The following is a 23886-nucleotide window of genomic DNA, read 5'->3' as shown; positions in this document are numbered from 1 at the left end:
TTCATCAAGAAGCTGCAACAATTCTAAATGCATAGGCATCTAATAACATAACCTCCAAAACAGAAAGCAAAAATTGGCAAAGCATGAAGAAAATGTCAAATCCACATTGTAGCAAGAAATTTTTATGTATTTCTCTTAATTATTGTTAAATTTAGCTGAAACAAATCAGTCAGGAGAAAAAAGATTCAATGAAAACAATGAAGAAGTTTAATCTGTGTACATATATAGAACACTGTTCTTAACAACTAGAGTACACATCTTTTCAAGTATACGTGCGACATATACGAAAATTAAACACAGCCTAAACCATAAAGCAAATCTCAGCAAGTTTCAAAAAATGAGTATTTTTTAGACCAACACTGCCCAATTAAATAGGAATGTGAGCCATAGGTGCATTTTTAAGTTTTCCAGTAGCCACATTAAAGAAGAGTAAAAAGAAACAAGTGAAATTCATTTTATATTTTAATTAACACATCCAAAACATTATCATTTCAATACGTATTGAGTTGGCCAAAAAGTTCCCTCGGTTTTAAAGTTAAAAACAAAAGACGCATTTTTCATTTTCACCGAGAACTTCATTGGGCAATCTATTCACTGGTTGTTCCACTACCTTCTGCCATTTTCCAAGCAACTTCATAATTCCATCTCCCTAAAACATTTTATCTTTTTGAGCAAAGAATTGTTCCAGGTGCCTTTTATAGTCTTCCAGGAAATTGAATTTTTTTCCACTAAGAGAATTTTATAAGGACGAACTAAATAGACATCTGAAGGTGCAGTGTCTGGTGAACATGCAGATGAATCAGAATCTTCCAGCCAAGCTGTAACAGTTTTTGCCTGGTCATCAAAGAAACATGTGATCTTGTGTTATCCTGATATACGTAGTCTGTTGACTAATTCTGTACGCTTTTCATCAAGTGCTGCCTACAGTCGGTCTAATTGGGAGCAATACTTGTTGGAATTAATTGTCTGGTTTTCCAGAAGGAGCTCATAATAGAGGACTCCCTTCCAATCCCACCATATATACAACATCACCTTTTCTGGCTGAAGACTGGCGTTTGGTATGGTTGGTGCTGGTTCATTTCACTTGCCCCAAGACCTCTTCCATTCTACATTACTGTACAGTGTTCACTTTTCATCGTCTGTCACAGTTTGTTTTAAAAACGGAACGTTTTCATTATATTTAGGTAGAGAATCGCATGCAGAGGTACAGTCAAGAAGGGTTTTTTCGCTTAACTTATGTGGAATCCAAACATCGAAGCAATTAACATGACCAAGCTGGTGCAAATGATTTTCAGTGCTTGACTTGGATATTCTGAGTGTGTCGGCCACCTCTCATGTGGTGTAACACTGCATGTGTGCTCAGTCACTCAGTGGTGTCCAACTCTTTGAGCCCCCATGGACTGCAGCATGCCAGGCTCCTGGGTCCACAGGATTCTCCAGGCAAGAATACTGCAGTGGGTTGCCATTTCCTCCTCCACGGGATCTTCCCGATCCAGGGATCATACCCACATCTCATGTATCTCTTGCACTGGCAGGCAGATTCTTTATAACTGAGCCACCTGGGAAGCTGGGTATAACATTAATTTTAATTGTTCTCAATTAATTCCTTGATTTGATCCCTATCAACTCAATGGAAAGATCTCCCAGAGGATATGGCAACCCACTCCAGTATTCTTGCCTGGGAAACCCCAGGGACAGGGGCTACATTCATGGGGTTGCAAGAGTCGGACACAACCTAGCGACTAAACCACCATCAGCACCACCTTCAACTGGTCTACCCAACTGCAGAGCATCATCCAGCAAGCAATCTCCAGCATGAAACTTCGAAAACCACTTCTGACATGTTTAATCACTCACAGCACCTTCTCCACACAATGCACAAATCTTTTTTTGCATTTCAGTTGTGTTTTTACCTTTCCTGAAATAATAAAGCATGGTATTCTGAAAATGTTTCTTTTTATCTTTCATCTTCAATATTAAAATATCTACCCAAAAATTCAAGATTGCAGGGAGAAATACCAATAACCTCAGATACACAGATGACACCACCCTTATGACAGAAAGTGAAGAGAAACTAAAGAGCCTTTGATGAAAGTGAATGAGGAAAGTGAAAAAGCTGACTTAAAATTCAATATTCAGAAAACTAAGATCATGGCATCCAGTCCCATCACTTCATGCCAAACAGATGGAGAAACAATGGAAACAGTGACAGAATTTATTTTCTTGGGCTCCAAAATCACTGCAGATGGTGACAGTAGCCATGAAATTAAAAGATGCTTCCTCCTTGGAAGGAAAGCTATGACCAACTTAGAATATTAAAAAGCAGAGACATTACTTTGCCAACAAAAGTCCGTCTAGTTAAAGCTATGGTTTTTCCAGTAGTTGTGTATGGATGTGAGAGTTGGACTATAAAGAAAGCTGAGTACTAAAGAATTGATGCTTTTGAACTGTGGTGTTGGAGAAGACTCTTGAGAGTCCCTTGGACTGCAAGGAGATCCAACGAGTCCATCCTAAAGGAGATCAGTCCTGAATATTCACTGAAAGGACTGATGCTGAAGCTGAAACTCCAATACTTTGGCCACCTGATGTGAAGAACTGACTCATTGGAAAAGACTCTGATGCTGAGAAAGACTTAAGGCAGGAGGCGAAGGGGATGACAGAGGATGAGATGGTTGGATGGCATCACTGACTCCATGGACATGAATTTGAGCAAGCTCCGGGAGTTGGTGATGGACAGGGAAGCCTGGCTGCTGCAGTCTATGGGGTCGCAGAGTCGGACACGACTGAGCAACTGAACTGAACTGAACTGAACACAAGAATTCACCAATTTTGATGTTTTTTAAAATGCATGCTCATATGACGAGCCTAATAATCCATATAAAACATTATTAATGAAATTTTAATTTCTTTTTTTCAGTGACTAAGTCACTGAAATCCAGTACTGTATTTACAGTTATAGTACATCCCAACAAAGGTCCATCTAGTCAAGGCTATGGTTTTTCCAGTGGTCATGTATGGATGTGAGAGTTGGACTATAAAGAAAGGTGAGCACCAAAGAATTGATGCTTTTGAACTGTGGTGTTGGAGAAGACTCTTGAGAGTCCCTTGGACTGCAAGGAGATCCAAACAGTCCATCCTAAAGGAGATCAGTCCTGGGTGTTCGTTGGAAGGACTGATGTTGAAGCTGAAACTCCAATAGTTTGGCCACCTGATGCAAAGAGCTGACTCATTTGCAAAGACCCTGATGCTGGGAAAGATTGAGAGCAGGAGAAGAAGGGGACGACAGAGGATGAGATGGTTGGATGGCATCACCGACTCAATGGACATGGGGTTGGGTGGACTCCGGGAGGTGGTGATGGACAGGGAGGCCTGGCGTGCTGCGGTGCATGGTGTTGCAAAGAGTCGGACACAACTGAGCGACTGAACTGAACTGAACATCTCAATTTGGACTGGCCAACTTTCAAGTGCTCAGCAGAGACAAGTGACGACTCAGATAAAGATCACTTTCTCAGGCTACAATATGTATTAGTTGAAAAGCAATAATAAAGGCTTCTCTGGTGGCTCAGCGGTAAGGAATCCACCTCCCAATGTAGGAGACACAGGTTCGATCCCTGGTCCAAGAAGATCCCACATGTCATAGACCAACTAAGCCCGTGCCCCACAGCTGTTGAGCTTGTGCGCTTGAGCCTGGGAACTTCAACTGCTGAGCCCACGCGCCACAACTACTGACGCTCCTGCATCCTACAGCCTGCGCTCTGCAACTAGGGAAACCACTGCAATGAGGAGCCCAAGCACGGCCACTACACAGTAGTCCCCGCTTGCTCCAACTAGAGAGAAGTCCACACAGCAATGAAGACCCAGCACAGTCAAAATTAATTAATTAACTAATTTTAAAAAGGATAACAAAAAAAAAATAGAGAAGGAAAGTAAAGAAAGAATGGAAATTAAGAAATATGCTTATAAATAGTACACAGGCCAAATAAAATGAGTAGTAAAAATTATGAAATTCTGAGAACTGAATTATAATAAGAAAGGTTATATACGAGAGTATGTGGATGCAGCTAATATGATCATCAGAGGTTCCTCTGTAACTTTAAATGACTTTATTAGAAACAAAATATAGAAAATTAATGAACCAAGCATTATTCTCAAAGTATTATAAAAATAAGAGAATAAACGGAAAGAAGTGTGACACTGAAAACAAATATACAACAGACAGGGTCAACAAAACCAAAAATTGGGTCTTTGAAAAGACTCAAAAAGCAGACAACTCTTTGGCAACAATAAGGAAAACAGGGAAGGCACAACAAGACAAAATTTGCAATGAGTAATCATGATATTAAAAAAAATTAGACGATATGTAAAATACTTTATGCCAACATGCAAGTAAATTTGAAAACTCAGATTAAGTGGATGCATTTCTAGATAGATATAACTTACCAAAATTGACTCAATGAAAATTTTTTAAAAAACTGAATAAACACATAAGCGTAGAATTAATTGACTCAGTAGGGGAGGATTATCTTCCCTAAGAAAACACCCGTCCAGATCTTTCTTTAACCAGTGATTCTACTGAAATGTTCAAAGAACAAATAACTCCAATTTTATACAAACTGCTGCAGCAAATGGAAAAAGAGAACACAGTCTACAATTCATTCTTTGAAGCTGCAAAACTGAATACCAAAACCTCACAAGGACAGCATGGGAACAAATCATTTCAGGCCAGTTAACTAACTCATCAATAGAAACACAAAATTTCCAAACCAAATACTATCAACACGAAGACATAAACAAGAAACATAAAACACATCATTATGTTCTGGAAACAAACACAAAACATGTCTATGTTTTCAGAAAACATAAGATATAACATGATCAATTGGGGTTTATTCTGGAAATGAAAGACTGACTTAACACTTAAAAAATCCAATTCTTTAAATTTACTAATATTAGTAAGAGAATAAAAAATCATATTATTTCAAAACCTGTAGAAAATATATTTCTTAAAATGTACTTTCCATTCATAACAAGCAAATCAGGAATAGAAGGGAGTTCCCTTACAAATATATACTATATATATTATATAATATAATTATATAATACTATATTATATAGTATATATTATTATATAGTATATATTATAATGATATATATAAATACAAATATAGCAAATATACTGGTGAAATGGTGACCACATTCCCCTTAAAATCCAGAACAAGACAAGGCTCCATGCTATCACCACTTAAATTCAATGTTATGCAGGTCTACACAATACTATAAAGGTCTCAGCTAGCACAATAAGGGAAGGGAGTAGGGGAGATGTAAGAATTGGAAAGGAAATAACAAGATTGTCATTATTTGCATGTTTCATGACTGTCTACATAGAAAACAAACAAAATCCTAATAGATAAATTATATAAATAAAAGATTTCTGCAAAATCTATTGCATTTTATATACCATCAATAGCTAGAAACTGCAGTTTTAAAAAACTACCATTTTATAGTACATCAAAAATACAAAGAAATAAAATGAGACATTATATGCTTTCAAATTAGTCTGCTTCCCAAAAAATAAAAATAAAAAAACTAATAAAAAAGAAAGATAATTTTAAAAAGACCAAAAAAAAAAAAAAACCCACTAAAAACAAATTAGTCAGCCCAGAACTCTGAATCTATACCTAATCAAAGCTCCAGATTCAACCACCACTTCACAGAAAATATAGAAAACAGAGGATCAGGTCTCACTATTCCACAGAGATGCAATAAGGTACAACTTAGCAAATAAACAAACAACTTAGTTTCTTCAAAAAACAGACTTCCAAGAGACTTAGAGAACAAACTTGCAGTTGCCAAGGGGGGAAGAACGAGGGGAAGGGATAGTTAGGGAGTTTGGGATTAACATGTACACACTGCCATATTTAAAATGGATAACCAACAAGGTCCTACTGTATACCACGGGGAATTCTGCTCAATGTTACGTGGCAGCCTGGATGGGAGGGGAGTTTGAGGGATACATATATGTATATACACACATGTGTGTATACATGTGTGTATACTATACATATGTGTACAGTGGAGTTGCTCTGCTATACACCTGAAACTATCACAACATTGTTACTCAGCTACACTTCAATATAAAATAAAAAGATTTTTTTTAATTTAAAAAACTTTTAAAAGTTCAGAAAAAACAAGAATGGAAAGAGACCTGTGGGTTGCATGTGCATGTTCAATTGTCTCTGACTCTGCGACTCCACGGACAGTAATCCCCCAGGATCCTCTGTCCGTGGGATTTCCCAGCCAAGAAAACCCGAGTGAGTTGCCATTTCCTCCTCCAGTGGATCTTCCTGACCCAGGGATTGAACCTGCATCTTCTGCATGTCCTGAACTGGCAGGCAGATTCTTTACTACTGAGCCACCTGGGACTCCCATCTATAGGTTAAGAGAGGCTTAAAAAGCGTATCAACCAATTCTAACATACAGATCCTATTTAGACCCTAACTTAAAAAAACAAAGTATAAAAATAAATGATCATCTTTATGAGACTACTGGAAATTTGGATATGGCTACAGTCCATGGGGTCACAAAGAGTTGGACACGACTGAAGCAACTTAGCCTGCGTGCACATTCACAGCAGCATACTTACAATGGCTATTAGGTGAAAATAACCTAAATTTCCATCAACAGATGAGTGGATAAACAAACTGTGGTAAATACATACCATGAAAGGTTAATTCACCCTTAAAATGGGAATGAAATTCTGACACATGCTACAAGATGAACCTTGAAGACATCATGGTAAGTGAAATAAGCCAGACACGTAAGGACCACTATTGTACAACTTCAGTTATGTGAGGTACCAAAATAGTCAAATTCAAAAAGACAGAAAGTAGAATAGAGGTTATGAAGGGCTGGGGGAAGAGGAGATTGGGGGGTTATTTAATGGGTACAGAATTTCAGCCTGCAAAGATGAGAAAGTTCTGGAGGTGGACAGTGGTGATGGCTGTACGACAATGTGAATGCACTCCATGCTGAACTGTGTGCACTGAAACATGGTTTTAAAAGGGAGATTTTATGTTACGTATGTTTCATCACAATAAACAATTTTTAATAATTAAAAATTTCTGGGACTTCTCTAGCAGTCCAGTGGTTAAGGCTTCGAGTTTCCACTGCAGGAGGTACAGTTTTGATCACTGGTTGGGGAATTAAGATCCCACATGCTGTGTGGTGTGGCCAAACAACAACAAAAAAAGAATTTCTACCTATCAACAGACACCATAAAGAAATCAAAATATGAACTTTGGGAAAATATATTTGCAAAACATATAACAGGCAATGGAATAGTATCTAAAATACATACTTTATTTAAAAAATACATTAAATACATGTATTAAAAATACATACTTTATTTATTTATTTAAAAAACTCCTACAGATCAATAAGAAAAAGTTAAAACAACCAAAATTTTTTGGCAAAAGACTTAACAGAAAATACCAGAATTTATGCCAAGAGTCTCCTCAGTAATAGGGAAATGAAAATTAAAACAACAGTGAGGCACCATAGCATATCCTCACTCCGGCAAAAATTGAAGTTTGATAATATCAGGTGTTGGTAAACATACGGGGCTACTAGAATTTGGCACTGCTGATGGGAGTACAGACTATTTTCAACCATTTTAGACACATCTGGCACTAAGTTGAAGACATGTACACTCTATAACCTAGCAATTCCACTCCCAGGAATATTCCATGGAGGCATTCTTGCCCATATGTACCAAGAAACATACAAAACTGTTCATCACAGCAGCACCAGATGTAATAGCAAAAAACTGCCAACAATCCAAATGCCCACATGGAGTCAAGGAATAAATAAATCATGCCATATTCATGCAATAGGATACTTGCTGCCAATACCTAGGATCTGTGTGATCTTGGGAAAGTTACTTAACCTCCCTGTGCCTCAGTTTTCTCGTTAGTAAAATGAGGATCATACCAGTTATCAACTTCCTAGTGTCAATGCAAGGATTATTATCATTATTCAAGGCTCTTAGAACAGTGCCTGGAAGACAGAAAGCTCTCTCTGTAAACTCTGATGTTGTTAAAGATTCCTTGGTTCCTGTCGTTGAGAGAGTCCCTCCTGGCACCTGACCACACTTCAGTCTCTCCAATTCCCTTTAAACAATGTTCAGTTCAGTTCAGTTGCTCAGTGGGGTCCGACTCTTTGCAACCCCGTGGAATGCAGCAGCCAGGCTTCCCTGTCTATCACCAACTCCCGGAGTTTATTCAAACTCATGTCCATTGAGTCGGTGATGCCATCCAACCATCTCATCCTCTGTTGTCCTCTTTGCCTCCCGCCTTCAATCTTTCCCAGCCTCAGGGTCTTTTCCAATGAGTCAGCTCTTTGCATCAGGTGGCCAAAGTATTGGAGTTTCAGCTTCAGCATCAGTCTGTCCAATGAATATTCAGGACTGATCTCCTTTAGGATGGACTGGTTGGATCTCCTTGCAATCCAAGGGACTCTCAAGAGTCTTCTCCAACACCACAGTTTAAAAGCATCAATTCTTTGGTGCTCAGCTTTCTTTATAGTCCAACTCTCACATCCATACATGACTACTGGAAAAACCATAGCTTTGACTAGACAGACCTTTGTTGGTCAAGTAATGTCTCTGCTTTTTAATATGCTGTCTACGTTGGTCATAACTTTCCTGCCAAGGAGCAAGCGTCTTTTAATTTCATGGCTACAGTCACCATCTGCAATGATTTTGGAGCCCCCCCAAAATAGAGCAATATTATGATCACTGATCTTTCCCACCTCCTTCCTCCCCTTGGACCCTATCCCACCTACTGCTCCTCTCCTGCAATGCTCCAGGCTGCCTCCTGCCTCTGAGCTTCTGCATGTGCTCTGTCCTCTTCCTGGGATGTTCTTCCTATGTCTCAGCCTGCTGCACACCCACTTTCTTTGCCCAAACCCAGCTCCGACAGCACCCCTTTCTGCTCCACCCTACCTCCAAGCCTTCCCTCTCACCCCTCCCCAGGGAAGACTCAATTGTCCTCTGGGGATCTGGAACATGCTAGGCATGGCATGTTCTATCTGCATTTCAATTCTGGTTACTTTGTCTCCTCTCCCCTGAACTTTGAGATCCTGGAGGAGCACCCCTGTGTGCTGAACATAAAGTCGCATAAAAACCTAAATCCTGGACAGACCTAGAGATTGTCACACAGAGTGAAGTAAGTCAGAAACAGAAAAACACGTATCATATAATATATGGAATCCAGAAAAATGATACAGATGAACTTATTTGTAAAGCAGAAATAGAGACACAAAAGTAGAGATTAAAGTTATGGATACCAAGAGGGAAAGCACTGATGGGATGAACTGGGAGACTGGGTCTGACATACATACACTACTGTGAAAAAAAGAAATAACTGAGAACCTACTGCATAGCACAGGAAGCTCTGCTCAGTGCTCGGTGGTGACGAGTGGGAAGGAAATCTAAGAGAGGATGTACATATACGTATACCTGATTCACTCTGTACAGTAGAAACACAACATTGAAAAGAATTACACTCCAATAAAAATTAATTTAAAAGAATAAACAAACTGCATTCTCCCCCAGGAGGGAAAAACATCTAAATCCTGTAGCTAGGCCTTTGGCAGCTGGGCTCAGGGCACAGAGTGGAACTGAACAGGCCGGGATTCAAACCCTGACTCCACCACTTACTTGCTGTGTGACCATGAGTGAGTCACTTAACTTTTCTGAATCCCAGTTTTCTTAATCAGCAAAATAAGCATATTAACACTGAATTTTCATGCTACTATGAGGATTAAACGTGAGGTGATGACCTATGTGAAGCTCCTAGTATATAGTAAGCACTTATAAGAGCTATTCTTCGGCTGTCCATCTGCTGGAGACATGTGCCTCCCTCACACACCTCCTGATACTCTGTAGCTGCAGACAGGGTACCTGAGTGTGAGAGCCTAAGGTGGGGCCAGAGGAGCTGTGTACCTCCTGAACTGTGACGGGTAGAGCAGGGGGCCCTGGCAGAGCTGCCTGTCCCACGCCTCCTGGTATCCCAGCCACAGAGTGGCTCCAGATCTCACTAACCACCCTGGGGGTCAAACCAACTTCTCCACCCTCCTCCAAGAATCTCAATCTCAAACCAAAAGAACACAACACAGCCAGCCTCTCACACCAGATTCCCAGTAGTTCTGGGGCCCAGCTGATCCCTGACATTTCATAGAGGAGGCAACTAAGATTCAGAGAAGAGATGTCTCTAAAGTCACTCAGTTGTAAGAAGCAGAGCCTGACCTTGAACCTGTCTATCTGCTCCTGATATGAGCCGAGCTGTCTCCAGGAGAAGGTGCCAGAGCCCTGAGAGGGGATCCAGACCAGCTGGGCACTACGCCCACACCTGCCCACACCCTACTCAGCCTTGGCCTCAACCACCTGCCCATCCCTGTCGCAGCACAGCCTCCATTCTTCTCCTGCAGCTGGCACCAGTTGCCATGGCAACCGGTTGGTTGGGATGCTGTGGGATGAGGGACCATGTCGCAGAGTCAAGGATGGGACTGAAGCAGAGAGCAGCCGTGGGTTGCTTCCTGTCAAGACGGGCAGGCACCTGCCTCCACCACCAAACTCAAACACCCCCTCAAAACACTGCAGACCCAGGAATCCCAATTGTGGGCATCTGGCCCACATAGATAATCTGAAATGGGGAGAAGCCAGATGCACAGGGGTTCACCCTGGCAGTCCTTGGAGAAGGACAATGTATAGTCAACAACAGGTAACATTTCTGAGTATTTTTCTTGTACCAGGCACTGTGCTAAATGCCGAACACAGGACATGTCATCTCACCTGCCCCTTACCACTGCCCAATGAGTAAGTAATTTATTACCTCTATTTTACAGATGAGGAAATTATGCTTGGAAAGGTGAGGCCGCTTGCCTAGGTCACATTCAGACAGCAGCAAAGCCAGGCCTGAATGCCAATCTGTCAGCTTCTGAGCTTCATGCTCTTAACTACACGACAGTGACCACAAATGAGAAAAGCAAGTCCCAGCCCACCCTCTGGTCCCAGCAGTGCCTGTAGACAGACATGATGCAGAGTTCAGGGAAAGCACAGATTTGCCAACTTGGAAACGTCTTCAAACTCTAAAGCATCTGAAAATCAAAGTAGAAGTCCCAGAACAATGAGGCACGGCATGAGCCTACTTATATATAAAAAGGTTCGATCAATATAAGATGTTCATATACGTATGCTGCTGCTGCTGCGTCGCTTTAGTCGTGTCCGACTCTGTGCAACCCCATAGACAGCAGCCAACCAGGCTCCTCTGTCCATGGGATTTTCCAGGCAAAAGTACTGGAGTGGGGTGCCATTGCCTTCTCCATCATATATGTACAGAAGTTCATAAAAAAGAAGACTGGAAGAATGCTAACCATTAATATCAAACAAAGGGCAACTGGGTCAGGAGACATTAAAAGGGATTTCCTCATTCTATGTCAACAAATTCACTGTAGAAACAATTTTTAATACCTAAAAAATCAAGTTATAAATTTTGATCTGCATGATCCCATTTCTAGGCAAAGAAAAGATATATATGTACATGAAAAAGATGGAAGAAAGGACATATACACCAAAATGTCAACAGGAGATAGCTCTGAATGTTGTTGGCATTATGGGGATTTTTATTTCTTCTTTAATTTCTATGATAAACATGTATTCATTTTTTAATTAAAAATGAACGTTTTGAGTGATATTTACACAGATAATGTAATAGCATCTCTAATGTAATTATAGTATCAAATAGTGATAAATCACCACAGGCATTTATCACCACAGCTCATTGGTTCCTATCCTAGTTCAACTAATTTGCTTGTTTGACCTTGACATACTCACTTTACCTGTCCGAGCCTCAGTGTCTGCATCATTAAAATGGGTATATAGCAACAGCATCTTCTCTGTAAGGGTGTTAGGAGACTGAAGGTAAGTGCTTGGGAACAGTGCCCAGCATGTAGTAAGCATGCCAGGGGCCTTTACTACTGCAATGGTGGTGGGAATGCACATAGCAGGAGTGCAGTAAGCGTTCTGGACAGGCTGCCTGGGTCTGCATACTGGCTCTGTCCTTTACCAGCTGTGAGACCCTGGGCCTGTAACCTCACCTCTCTGGGCTTCATGTGAAGACTAAATCAAAAGCACTCAGCACACAACACATATTCTATAGAGGTGATAAAAATTCAACTATGTGACTATGATATATAAAATAGATAACCAACAAGGAGCTACTATATAAAACAGGAAACTATACTCAATATTTTGTAATAACCTATAAGGGAAAAGAATCTGAAAAGAACATATATATACATATATATTCAGTTCAGTTCAGTCGTTCAGTCGTGTCCGACTCTTATATAATTGAATCACTATGCTGTACATCTGAAACTAACATGATGCTTCAATTTAAAAAAAATTCAACTATGTCAGAAATATACATCAAACACAGCAATGCCATCTTCTGCCCTTGGTATATAAACATATTGACCATGATTATATTAATAAAATGACAATTATTAGCATCAATAAAAGAACAATGGAAAAAGGGAAGCAGTGAATACAGGGAACATGGCTAGGGACTGACTCCCTTGCTGTGTGAGCTTGGAAAACTTTGTTAACTTCTCTTAGCCTCAGCTTCCCCTGGGAATATAGGGCTAATGCCTATCTCACAGGACTATTGTTACACTCAAGGAAAAGCACATTTAACATAAATAGATTTACCTTGTGCCTTATGCTGTGCTAAGTACATTATTTCACATCATCATCTCATTTCTCCTCAAAACAATCCCATTAAAGTGGAACTAGAATTCCCTTTTCACACATGAGGAAACAGTTTAAAAAATATTCCAGGGCCACTCAACTAGGAAGTGGGCAGAGATAGGATTTGAACACAAGACTCACTGACACCAAAAGATAATGATGCCCTTCCCATCCCAACCTCTCAGAGTCAACTTACCAGTCTGGGGCCACTTCCTGGGCTGGATTCTTCTGTTTGGTCCTGGTTGGAGCTGTCTGGCCATCTGTTAGTGCCCTGATCCTGGGCACCAGGCACTGGGTCCATTTTCAACTGTTTAGCACACTTGGAATTTCTCTGCCTCATGGATGGGCCTGAGCTAGCCTTGCTGGCTACAGGCTCCAGGAAGCTGGAGGGGGTGTCACCAAGTCCCTGCCCTGGCCTCCCCCCAGACACTGGTCGAGCCACGACCTCCAGCTCCTCCTGGTTGTGTGAAGCACCATGGCCATCACCATCACCAGGCCTCATGATGTGCTCAGCTTCTTGCTGTGCTGTGGAAGCCTTTCCAGACCCTCCCAGGCACAGCTCAGGGCTCTGGAGAGGATCCTGGGCAGCTAGCTGAAGTGACGGTCCTCCAGTGGGCACAGGGAAGCTCACAGGGTCACAGGGGCTGCCTGGCGGGGTCCCACCCCTTACAGTGGGCAAATATTCAAACTTCTCAATCCCTGAGTCACAGTCCACCCAACCTCCACCTGGGTGTCCAGGCCCAGACCCAGTGTCCTTGCAAGAGAGAGGACTGCACGGGCCTCCCAAGGACGCCACGTCAGCACCTTGCAGGGAGTCTCCCACAGCCTTGGGCTTGTCCCCACTCTGACCAAGCCATAAGAAGCTACCTTCCTGACCCTCTGAGGGGGTCTCAGACTTCCTGCTTTTCTTTCTTGCCCCCACACACCCACTACAAAGATTCCTGGGACAACTTCCAGCTAAGACATCGTGCAGAATAATCTGGACCCTCTTGAGGCCCTGAGCCCTCCCCTGGGCAGGCTCTGTGGGCAGCTGACGGCGGAGCCTGGAGCTGGGCACTGAATTCCGGTTCTGTCCCACAGTTTGCAGCCCCAGGACCACTGGATGGGCCGTGGCCTCTGGGCTAGCCCCAGGAGCACCCACTGCCTGGGAGCTGGCACCTTGACAAGACTCTTCCCTGAGGACCCTCTTCCCACAGCCAGCACAAACGGGGTCCCCCGAGCTCTCTCCTGACAGGTCTGGTGCCAGGCCTGACATGGAGCTGGTTTCTTCCATGTCCTCCTGGAAAAGCCCAAGGCTGTTGAGGGGACTGAGAACGGGGTCCTCTGTGCTGGGACCCGCTGGAGCTGCCTCCTGAGTGAGACACGTCTCTTCGCCTCCAGGGGCCCAATACAGAAGGCAGGCCCTGTGAGGAGATAAGAGGGGGGTCTGACCTGCTGGCCCACTCAGGACACCAGGCCAATGGGAACCTCAGAGGCAGCCTCCCTTATAGGTGGCACCTCCAGGGCACCCAGGAACCACTGACATAAGCACCCCAGCGGGACACACTGCCCCAGGTGAGGGAGGGGAGGCCTGTCTTCAAACAGGGTTGAGCTACAGCCACCTTTTATAAAGTCTTCCCCTCTTCTGAGAGTTCACACATTTGCTTGTATGAGCTTTAAAGGCAACAGTTACCATTTATGAATTATGTACTTCTGTGCATTATTTCATTTCATGCTGGCAGCCACAGGCGAGGAAACTGATATCCAGTGGCTCGCCCAAGGCCACGCGCAGATAAAAAGTGGAAGACCCGGGATTCGGTCCCCGAAAAAAAGCCCAGCTCTAAATCACCCATGTTAATTGTCCATCACCCTCACATCGGGCCGCGCCTGACAGATATTCCCAATTACGTTCCCAGCCTGACCAGGCAGTCTCCCACCTCTCAGGGAACCCAGAACCCACCGACCCACTCGCTCTCACCTGGGGTCTGGGGTCTCTGGGCTCCCCTTCTTGGGGTTCGACACCCAGGTGTAAATGGGCTGAGATCACATGATGCCAAGAGCCCCCGAGGGCTGGGGGCGGAGTCTGTTGATACGCAAAGGGCGGGACCTCGGGCGTGCTGGCGTCGCTGCTCCGGCAGAGGGCGCCCTCTTCCACCCAAGGGCTTCCGGGAGGAAGTGCCTGACGAGAAAGGGCCTTGAATGCCTGCGTGAGAGTTTCATGTTGATCCTATGGCAACGGGGCGTTTCTGAAAGTACCTGAACCTCTAGAGGAATATCAGAATCAAATCTAGATTTTTTCCTCAATTACTTATTTTAATTATTGTTGTCTCAAATATAATTCACGTAGATGAACATGCAACACCCAACCCCAACAGAAAGTTTAGGAATTAAAACCTAAAAATGTCTTCTCACTTGCCCAGCTCTTGGGAACAACTTTCTTTCTTTTTTTATTCATGTGACTATGAATAATATACTCATACTTCTATTCCTTGGTTTATTAATGTCTTTGTTGTTCAGTCGCTCAGTTGTGTTCCTCTCCTTGCCACCCCGTGGACTGCAGCTCGCCAGGCTAACAGTATCTATTGACTAACTGCTGTGTGATTTCATTACCAATCCTTCCTCTTTGCTCCTCCCAGTTTTTGTCTTTTATATTTATATTTTTTTTGTTTTTCGACTAGTTGCTATTACAGTCGTCCCTTTGCCTGGGGAATTTGGTTCTCCAAATCTCAGGCACACCAGAATTCTGGAATCCTCAAGTCCCTTATACCAAATGGCATAGCCATTGTATGTAACCTATGTACATCCTCCCAAATACTTTGTCATCTCTAGACTGCTTATGATTCCTTGTACAGTGTAAATGCTGTATGAATATCTTGCATGTGCTTAAGAAATCCAAATTTTGCTTTTGGAGTCTTTCTTGAAATTTTTTAAAAAATATTTTCCATCTGGGACTTCCCTGGTGGTCCAGTGGCTAAGACTCCACACTCCCAATGCAGGGGGCCTGGGTTTGATCCCTAGTCAGGGAACTAGATCCCACATGCGATAATTAAGAGTTCCCAGGCTGCAACTAAAGATGGTGGATGCCACAACTAAGACTCAGTGCAGCCAAATACATTTATGTATCTTTTTTAAAAGAAATGTTGCTGACTTTTTAAAATAATTAATTTATTCCTGGCTGCTCTGGGTCTTGATTGCACAGGTTCTCTCTAGTTGTCGTGTGTTAGTTGCTCACTCATGTCCAACTCTGCAAAACCATTGACTGTAACCTGCCAGTCAATCAATCATAATCCTCTGTCCATGGGATTCTCCAGGCAAGAACACTGAAGTGGGTTACCATTCCCTCCTCCAGGGGATCTTCCCCACCTAGGGATAGAACCCATGTCTCCTGCATTGGCAGGTGGATTCTTTACCACTGAGCCACCAGGGAAGCCCCATTTATAACATTATGACTATGTAAATACTTTCACTGCAGAACTAGAGATTTGACTGAGAGGTAGATGAAATTCCCCAGCATGAAACTTGTGCCATGTGAGACCATAAGAAGCTTCCACTCAATGGGATTACTACATTGTTAGAATTAATACATTTAAATATTGGGTTGACCAAAAAGTTCATATGATGTTATGAAAAAACCCAAACAAACTTTTTAGCCAATCCAATAAAGATGTTGGATGTTAAAAACATTATGTTGAATTTAGAAAGCAAGAAAATGTTAATGAAGGAAATTGAGTGCTGGGTATATGGAAACTCTCTGTACCAATCTTCATTTTTTCCCCCTCCAAATCTAAAACTCTTCTAGAAAATAAAATCTACTTTAAGAAAAAAAAAGGAAGCTGTAGTGTGATCCATATTGAAAACTCTCATTATATGGCTGTCAAGGTCACAAATGAGGTTAAGAGGTGAGATTGGATGTTACCAATGACCACAATTACTGCTCTAAAGAAAAATTTTTGAAGATGACTTCCCACCGTGGAATGTCCTGGTCCTGATGGCAGAGACATGGACCAGGGCCATTAAGACCAAGTAGACTATTTTTCTGGCCCATTTAGATAATGAAAGTCTCCCACAATTGGACAAGGAAAGGAGAAGCAGAGGTATCACATGGCATAGAGGATAAAAGGGCAATGGTGACTGATACAAACAGTGCTATTTCAAGCCAAGGTTTCCATACTCTGTTACGGAAAAACCCGAACAAACTTTTTAGCCTATCCAATATCTCAAAGACATGATGTTGAATTTAAAAAGCAAAAATATGTTAATGAGGGAAACCGAGTGCTGGGTATATGGTCTAAATCCTTAACCTATATTAATCCTATGTTTACCTCTTTTAATTTACCTTTAGTAAATTGGTTTAAAAACCCAGCAGGTCTCACTGTCTCCTGATATTCTAAATGTCTTGTCATACAAAATGATCAAGGTACAGTTTTGCCAGGTTTTGGCCCAATGCCCAATGAACTGTTTGCTGATTCCTCCACTGATTGATGACATCTCTGATGTATACCTTGTTCCCAGTAATGCCTGGGTTTATTTCTGGATTCTTTCTTCTGTTCTAGTGATCAGGTTGTCTATTCCTAACTAATATGCCATTACTTTAATACTATGGTCTTCTGATAACATCTTAATACCTCGGGGGCAAGTCCTATCCCCAGCTTGGTTCCTATTTTTCATAATTGTCTTAGCTGTCTACATACCTTTATTCTTCCATATGAATGGTAGAACTATTTTTTCAAGTTCCCTGAAGAATTCTGTTTGGATTTATACTAAAATTTCATTGAATGTACAGATTGGGGGTATAACTGAATATGTATCATACTGAGTCTTCTAACCTATAAATTTGATTTATTTCTCTCCATACTTTCAATTCAATTTTGTGATTTTTCTCCACCAAAATATTGTGCATTTTTATTAAGTTATTTTGTGCTCTGTAATCTTTGTTGCTCTTTTTTCTTCTTACTTTTCCACTTGTTTATTACCAATGAAAAGGAAGACAGTTATATTTTGTGGACTGTGTATCCAGAAATTTTGCTGAACTCTCTCATTAATTGTAATATTTTTTCTATTGGTTTCTTATAATTATATGTAACTGTGTGATCATTAAGTCTGAAAATAATGACAATTTCATCTTGTATTGCATTAGAGTTATAGTTCCCTTTTTTATTTGATATCTTTTATTTAGACTGCATTTTCATTATATGTCATATTTCTTTTTCTAATCTTCCTGCATTGTGTAGCACTTATAGTGCCATTTTGAATAGATGCATGGGAATTTTTTTTCTTTACTTAAATGGTAAATTTCTAAAGTTTCACAATTTTTGCTGTAGACTTTTGGTAGGTAATATATATTACATTAAGGAAATTCCCTTCTGTTATTATTACTAAATACTGTTTTCACTAATGAGGCAAATTTTATTGTATGTTTGCTCCACATCTTTTGATACCTTTCTACCTAAAACAATGCAATAAAATGCATTGATAACATTTTCTAATGTTGAACCATCTTTGCATTACTAATACAGTCCTTAGCTAAGTATGATTTAAAAAAAAAAAAAACACCACCACATTTGATTTAATACAGTTCAGCAGGGTTTTTGCATCTATGTTTATAAGAAAATAGGTTAAAGATTTATTTTCTTATTCTGCCTTCTCTAGTTTTAGGGTCAAGTTTGTACTAGTCTTATAATATGAATCAGGTAGATTTCCTTTTTTTTATAGTATCTGTAACATTGTATGAAGATTTTCTACTCCTTATAACATTTGGTGAAATTCACTGGAAAATTATATGGTGCCACTGGCCAATGAGACATTTTACTACTAGCTTGATTTATTAAATGACTATTGATCTATTCAGTTCTTTTTCTTTTTGAACCAATTTTAGTAGTTTATGTTTTATGTCTATCTTGATTTTCAAATTTATTTATTTTTACATGTGCTCCCCATCCAGAACCCCCCTCCCACCTCCCTCCCCATCCCATCCCTCTGGGTCATCCCAGTGCACCATCCCTGAGCACCCTGTCTCATGCATCAAACCTGGACCAGCAATTTGCTTCACATATGATAATATACACATTTCAACACTACCCTCTGAAATCATCCCACCCTCGCCTTTTCCCACAGAGTCCAAAAGACTGTTCTTTACATCTGTGTCTCTTTTGCTGTCTCACATATAGGGTCATCATTCCCATATTTCTAAATTCCATATATATGCATTAATATACTGTATTGGTGTTTTTCTTTCTGGCTTACTTCACTCTGTGTAATAGGCTCCAGTTTCATCCACCTCATTAGAACTGATTCAAATGTATTCTTTTTAATGGCTGAGTAATACTCCATTGTGTTTATGTACCACAGCTTTCTTATCCATTCGTCTGCCAATGGACATCTAGGTTGCTTCCATGTCCTGGCTGTTGTAAACAGTGCTGTGATGAATATTGGGGTACATGTGTCTCTTTCAATTCTGGTTTCTTCGGTGTGTATGCCCAGTAGTGGGATTGCTGAGTCGTATGGCAGTTCTATTTCCAGTTTTTTAAGGAATCTCCACACTGTTCTGCATAGTGGCTGTACTAGTTTGCATTCCCACCAACAGTGTAAGAGGGTTCCTTTTTCTTTGCACCCTCTCCAGCATTTATTGTTTGTAGACTTTTTGATAGCAGCCTAGGTTTTCAAAGTTGTTCATAGTACGGCACAAAGTTGTTCATAGTATTCCCATGAGTCAAAAAAAATCTCTGTTGTATCAGAGTTATCATCCACTTTTCATTCCTAATACTGTTTATTTGTGCTTTTTCTCTTTCTCTCTCTCCTGATCAGTCTTTCTATGTTTTGTTTTGTTTAATAATTAGATTTTTGTTTATTTTCTCTGGGCTTTTGTTTTGTTTTTGCCATTGTATTTTCTATTTCATTACCTTCTGCTCTTTCTCTCATTATGTAATTTCTTCTGCTTCCTTTGGCTTACTATTGTTCTTTTAATTCCTTCTCTTTTTATGACTTAAAAAAAAATATTTGTGTATTTGGCTGCACCAGGTCGTAGTTTCGGCACGTAGGATCTTTTGTTTGCAGTGTGTGAGATCTTGTTCCCTGACCAAGGATTAAACCCAGGCCCTCTACACTGGGAGCATGGAGTCTTAGTCACTGGACCAACAGGGAAGTCTCCTTTTAATTCCTTCTTAACCTGAAACTTCAGTCATTTTTTTTTCTTGTTTTTTAAAAACAAATTATTTATTTTTAATTGGAAGATAATTGCTTTAAAACGTTATGTGAGTTTCTGTCATTACATCAACATGAATCAGCCATAGGTATACACATGTCCCCTCCCTCCTGAACCTCTCCCTAAACCCCATTCCATCCCGACCCTCTAGGTTGCCACACAGCACCAGGTTGAGCTCCCTGCGTCACAGGACAAATTCCCACCGGCTATCTATTTTACATAAGGTAATATGTTTCAATGCTACTCTCTCAATCCATTCCACTCTCTCCTTCCCTCACTGAGTCCACAAGTTTGTTCTCTGTGTCTGTGTCTCTATTGCTGCTCTGCAAATAGTTTCATCAGCACCATTTTTCTAGATTCCATATATATTCGTTAGTATATGATGTTTGTTTTTCTCTTTCTGTATAACTTCACTCTGTGTATCAGACTCAAGGTTCATCCACCTTAGTAGAACTGACTCAAATTCGTACCTTTTATGGCAGGGTGATATTCCATTGTATATGTGTACCACAACTTCTTTATCCATTCATCTGTCGATGGACGTCTAAGTTGCTTCTATGTCCTGGCTCTTATCCATGTTAGGGATCTAGGTTGCCCGTTCCTGTATCAAAACCTAATGCCCAATGATCAGAAGTAAAGTTGAGGTGGTCATGCTGACTGTGTATTTTAATTGTACGTCTGCATCTGGCAGCAGGTTTTAAGTCAGAATCTTCAGAACAGGTAAATGTTGATGTTTATCACTAAAGCCCATCTTTGCTCCTAAGTGTTTGTGCCAACTTACACTCCCACCAGTCATTAGGAGAAACCCCCTAATGACTCTGCATCCTAATAGGTGCTATTTTTTCACTTCTTAATGACCACTTTCTTTTTAATTTAATTTTATTTTATTGAAGTGTAGTTGATTTGCATTGTTTTGTTTATTTCTGCTGTATAGCAAAGTGACTCAGTTATACATATATATAATACATTGTTTTTTAATATTCTTTTCCATTATAGCTTATCAAAGGACATTGAGTATAGTTCCCTGTGCTATACAGTAGCACCTTGCTTTTTATTCATTCTGTATGTAATAGTTTGCTTCTGCTAAGCCAAGCTCCCAGTGCATCCGCCCTCCACTCTCCTCTCGGCAACCACAAGGCTGCTCTCTATGTCTATGAGGCTATTTCTGTCTCATAGATAGGTTCATTTCCATTTTTGACCACTTTCTAAATCTTAGTACCCTGCCTCTCACTCACTTTCTCTCTCTCCTTCTTCTTCTTTCTTTCCTGCAATACATATGTGTTTGGGGCATATATTTCTTTTCCATTTTAAAAGAAAAACAAATCTTTTGTTTTTTCAAGGAGTAGTTTGTTGAGAGTGTCATTTGCTACAGAAGGGCCTGGAAATATATATATATATTTTTTCTTTTTTTGACCAACCTACATGTAGGATCTTAGTCCCAACTAGTAATTGAACCCATGCCCCCTCCTTTGGGATCACAGAGTCTTAACCACTGGACCACCAGGGAAGTCCAAACCTGGAAATATAAAGACTAAATAAGAAAGGGCCCATCATATTACACATGTGGAATCTGAAGTATGATACAAATGAACTTATTTATGAAACAGACTCACACACAGAGAAAACAAACATGGTTATCAAAGGGAAAGAGGGTGGCGGGGGGTAAATCAGGAGTTTGGGATTAGCAGATACAAACTACTATACATAAAATAAAGAGACAACAAGGCAGTACTGTATAGCACAGGGGAATACATTCAATTTCCTGTAAAAAGCCATAATGAAAAAGAACAAGAAAGAGCCTAACATGGAGCCCAGGGGCATTGGTGGCTCTAGCATGGGAATGACTCTGTCATAGAAGGGAATGAAGCAGGAGGTTTGCTAGCAAAAGGAAGGGGAGGACTGCAAGGTCAAGGGGAGAGGACTTCCAGGAAAATGAGCATTGAGTTTATGGCCAAAGGAGAAGGAGCCAGGGAAGAGGGGATGATGGAGACACAGGAGCAAGGAGCTAGCTCAGTGTTGACAGCATATGGGCATTACAGCTCTCTCCTTTTGTGCAAAGAGCACTCACTTTAGAGCTGGACAGACATAGGTTCAAATCCCAGGGCTGCCATTTGAAAGGGTGGCAACACGCTTAGCAGAGTGGTGTGAGAATTACGGAGGACCTAAACCAGTAGCCACTCAGTGCTCGGTGCTTCTTTCCCTCCCTTCCTTCTCCCCAAATGTCTGAGGCCCAGACTAGATTTGGAAGCTGGGGGGTGACCCTCGGCTGAGTGGGCTGCAGGGCCAGAAATTTCCTGCATCCAAGGAAGGAAGAGGGATGGGGAGAGCTAGGGCCTAGAGCCTAGCGGGGGAGAAGCAAAGGGGTTCCTGAGAACCAGGGAGAGGCAGCGTGCTGATGGGGGAGACCTTGGTGCTGTATGTATGGCAGGGAAACTGCCACTGATTGAGGGCTTGGGGGCTGGGCCTTCCTGGCTGGGCACCAGCCAAGTGAGTGGATGTGGAACCCCAGCACAAAGGGCTTTGTCTTCCTGGCCCAAGAGGTGCCATCTCCGCTCCCAGCCTGCAGCCAGCCGGCGTGGCCCAAGCTGGCTTCCTGCCCCACCTGCCCCTCCTCCTGCATCTCCAACTCCGTGTCCTGAGGTCCATCCACCAAGTCCTCCCAGCCAGAAACCTAGAAGTCAACCCTACCTCTCATCAGCCATAAGGTCTGCCAGCCCCACCTCTCCCTCTGCTTCTCCTAGCAGTTCCAGGGCTGGGGACCTTCCCCAGGCACCAGGCAGCTCTCCCCTGGCAGGATTCCCTTCAGTCAATTACTTGACAGGCTGGGCTTTGACTGTCCCATACACCTCTGGCCACCACACCAGAGGCTACTACAGATTCAACTAGGGGGAAGGTCTCAGTCTTGACTCCCTGAGATGGACTGATTTTTGTCAATTGGCTTCTCCAGATGCTGGGGAGGGGCAGAGAGGACAAAGTTTCTTTTCCATGGATACCTTTGTGCATTTTCTTCAATTCTGGCTTCTCAATCTGAAGGACCCAGGGAAAGAGGGGAGGCAAACCCGTGATGGGAGAACAGACGTCCCTGGGAACTAAGCTTCCCCAGAGGCACACCCTGCACGGCTTCCACCAGCCGGCAGCAGCAGAAGTCAGTGGGGCGGCTCACTCAGAGGTCACCGTGCCGTCCCCTCCAATGAACTTGGCCTGCACGGGCCTCTGGGTCACCATCACTCCACCTCCTCCCAGCTTCCTCGATTTGCTGAAGGACGAGTTGTGGACTCAAGGACTGGAAAACCAGAAGCAAACCCTTTGGGCCCCAGGCAAGAGACTCTGGAACACAAGGCATCAGTTCTGTGTCCTGAGGCGCGGAGTCATCTGAGGACAGGCACCACGGGACTTTGCTGAGGCTGCCAGCTGCTGGGACCCCGGCCCCTGGGACCTCCTCTCTGACTCAAGGTCATGCCCTGGACACTGTGAACTCTGCAATCCTGGTCAAGGTTGCTGGGCACTGCCGGACCTCTGACTGAGCCCTCCTAAGATGCTCCTGAACCTGGCTGCCCCTGTAAGTTCCAGGCCGAGGCCGAAGGTTCTGGATTTCCTGTGCCTCTGAGCTCCTAGCAGCGGAGGCAATCGCTGGTCAGACGCTCCAAGGCTCCTGATCCCCAGCCTGCAGGGTCGTGGACGGACGCAGCCAATGATAAACCAGAGCCATGGCCGCTCAGGTGGACATGCTTGTGTTTATGCAAAGCTACTGGCACCTTGCCCAAGGCTGCTGATGCACACACATCGTATCAACGTGACTGCTTATCATTGTCGACCTTCGTCACCTGGCTGAGGTCGCATTTGTCAAGTTTCTCCACTGGCAAGGTTTCTCTGCGCCTCCCCCGCCCCCCCGCCCCAC

At 42.3% G+C, this 23886-nt stretch overlaps 1 protein-coding gene across 1 annotated transcript in view; it reads right to left on the bottom strand.

Moving 5' to 3' along the window:
• The window catches only part of SPOCD1 (SPOC domain containing 1), a 39372-nt gene extending 16682 nt beyond the window's left edge, over positions 1-22690 (bottom strand). The window contains exons 1-2 of the mRNA XM_061431241.1: positions 22677-22690; positions 13005-14211 (exon numbers count right to left, since the gene is read on the bottom strand). Of these exons, the coding sequence (XP_061287225.1) occupies positions 13005-14211; positions 22677-22690 (1221 nt within the window). The remainder of the gene's footprint in view (positions 1-13004; positions 14212-22676) is intronic.
• Between the last annotated feature and the right edge of the window lie 1196 nt (positions 22691-23886).

The sequence above is a fragment of the Bos javanicus genome, chromosome 2 (assembly GCF_032452875.1).
Source record: "Bos javanicus breed banteng chromosome 2, ARS-OSU_banteng_1.0, whole genome shotgun sequence".
NCBI lineage: Eukaryota > Metazoa > Chordata > Mammalia > Artiodactyla > Bovidae > Bos > Bos javanicus.
Note: the sequence above shows the minus strand (reverse complement) of the source record. Positions and strands in the feature narration are given on the sequence as shown.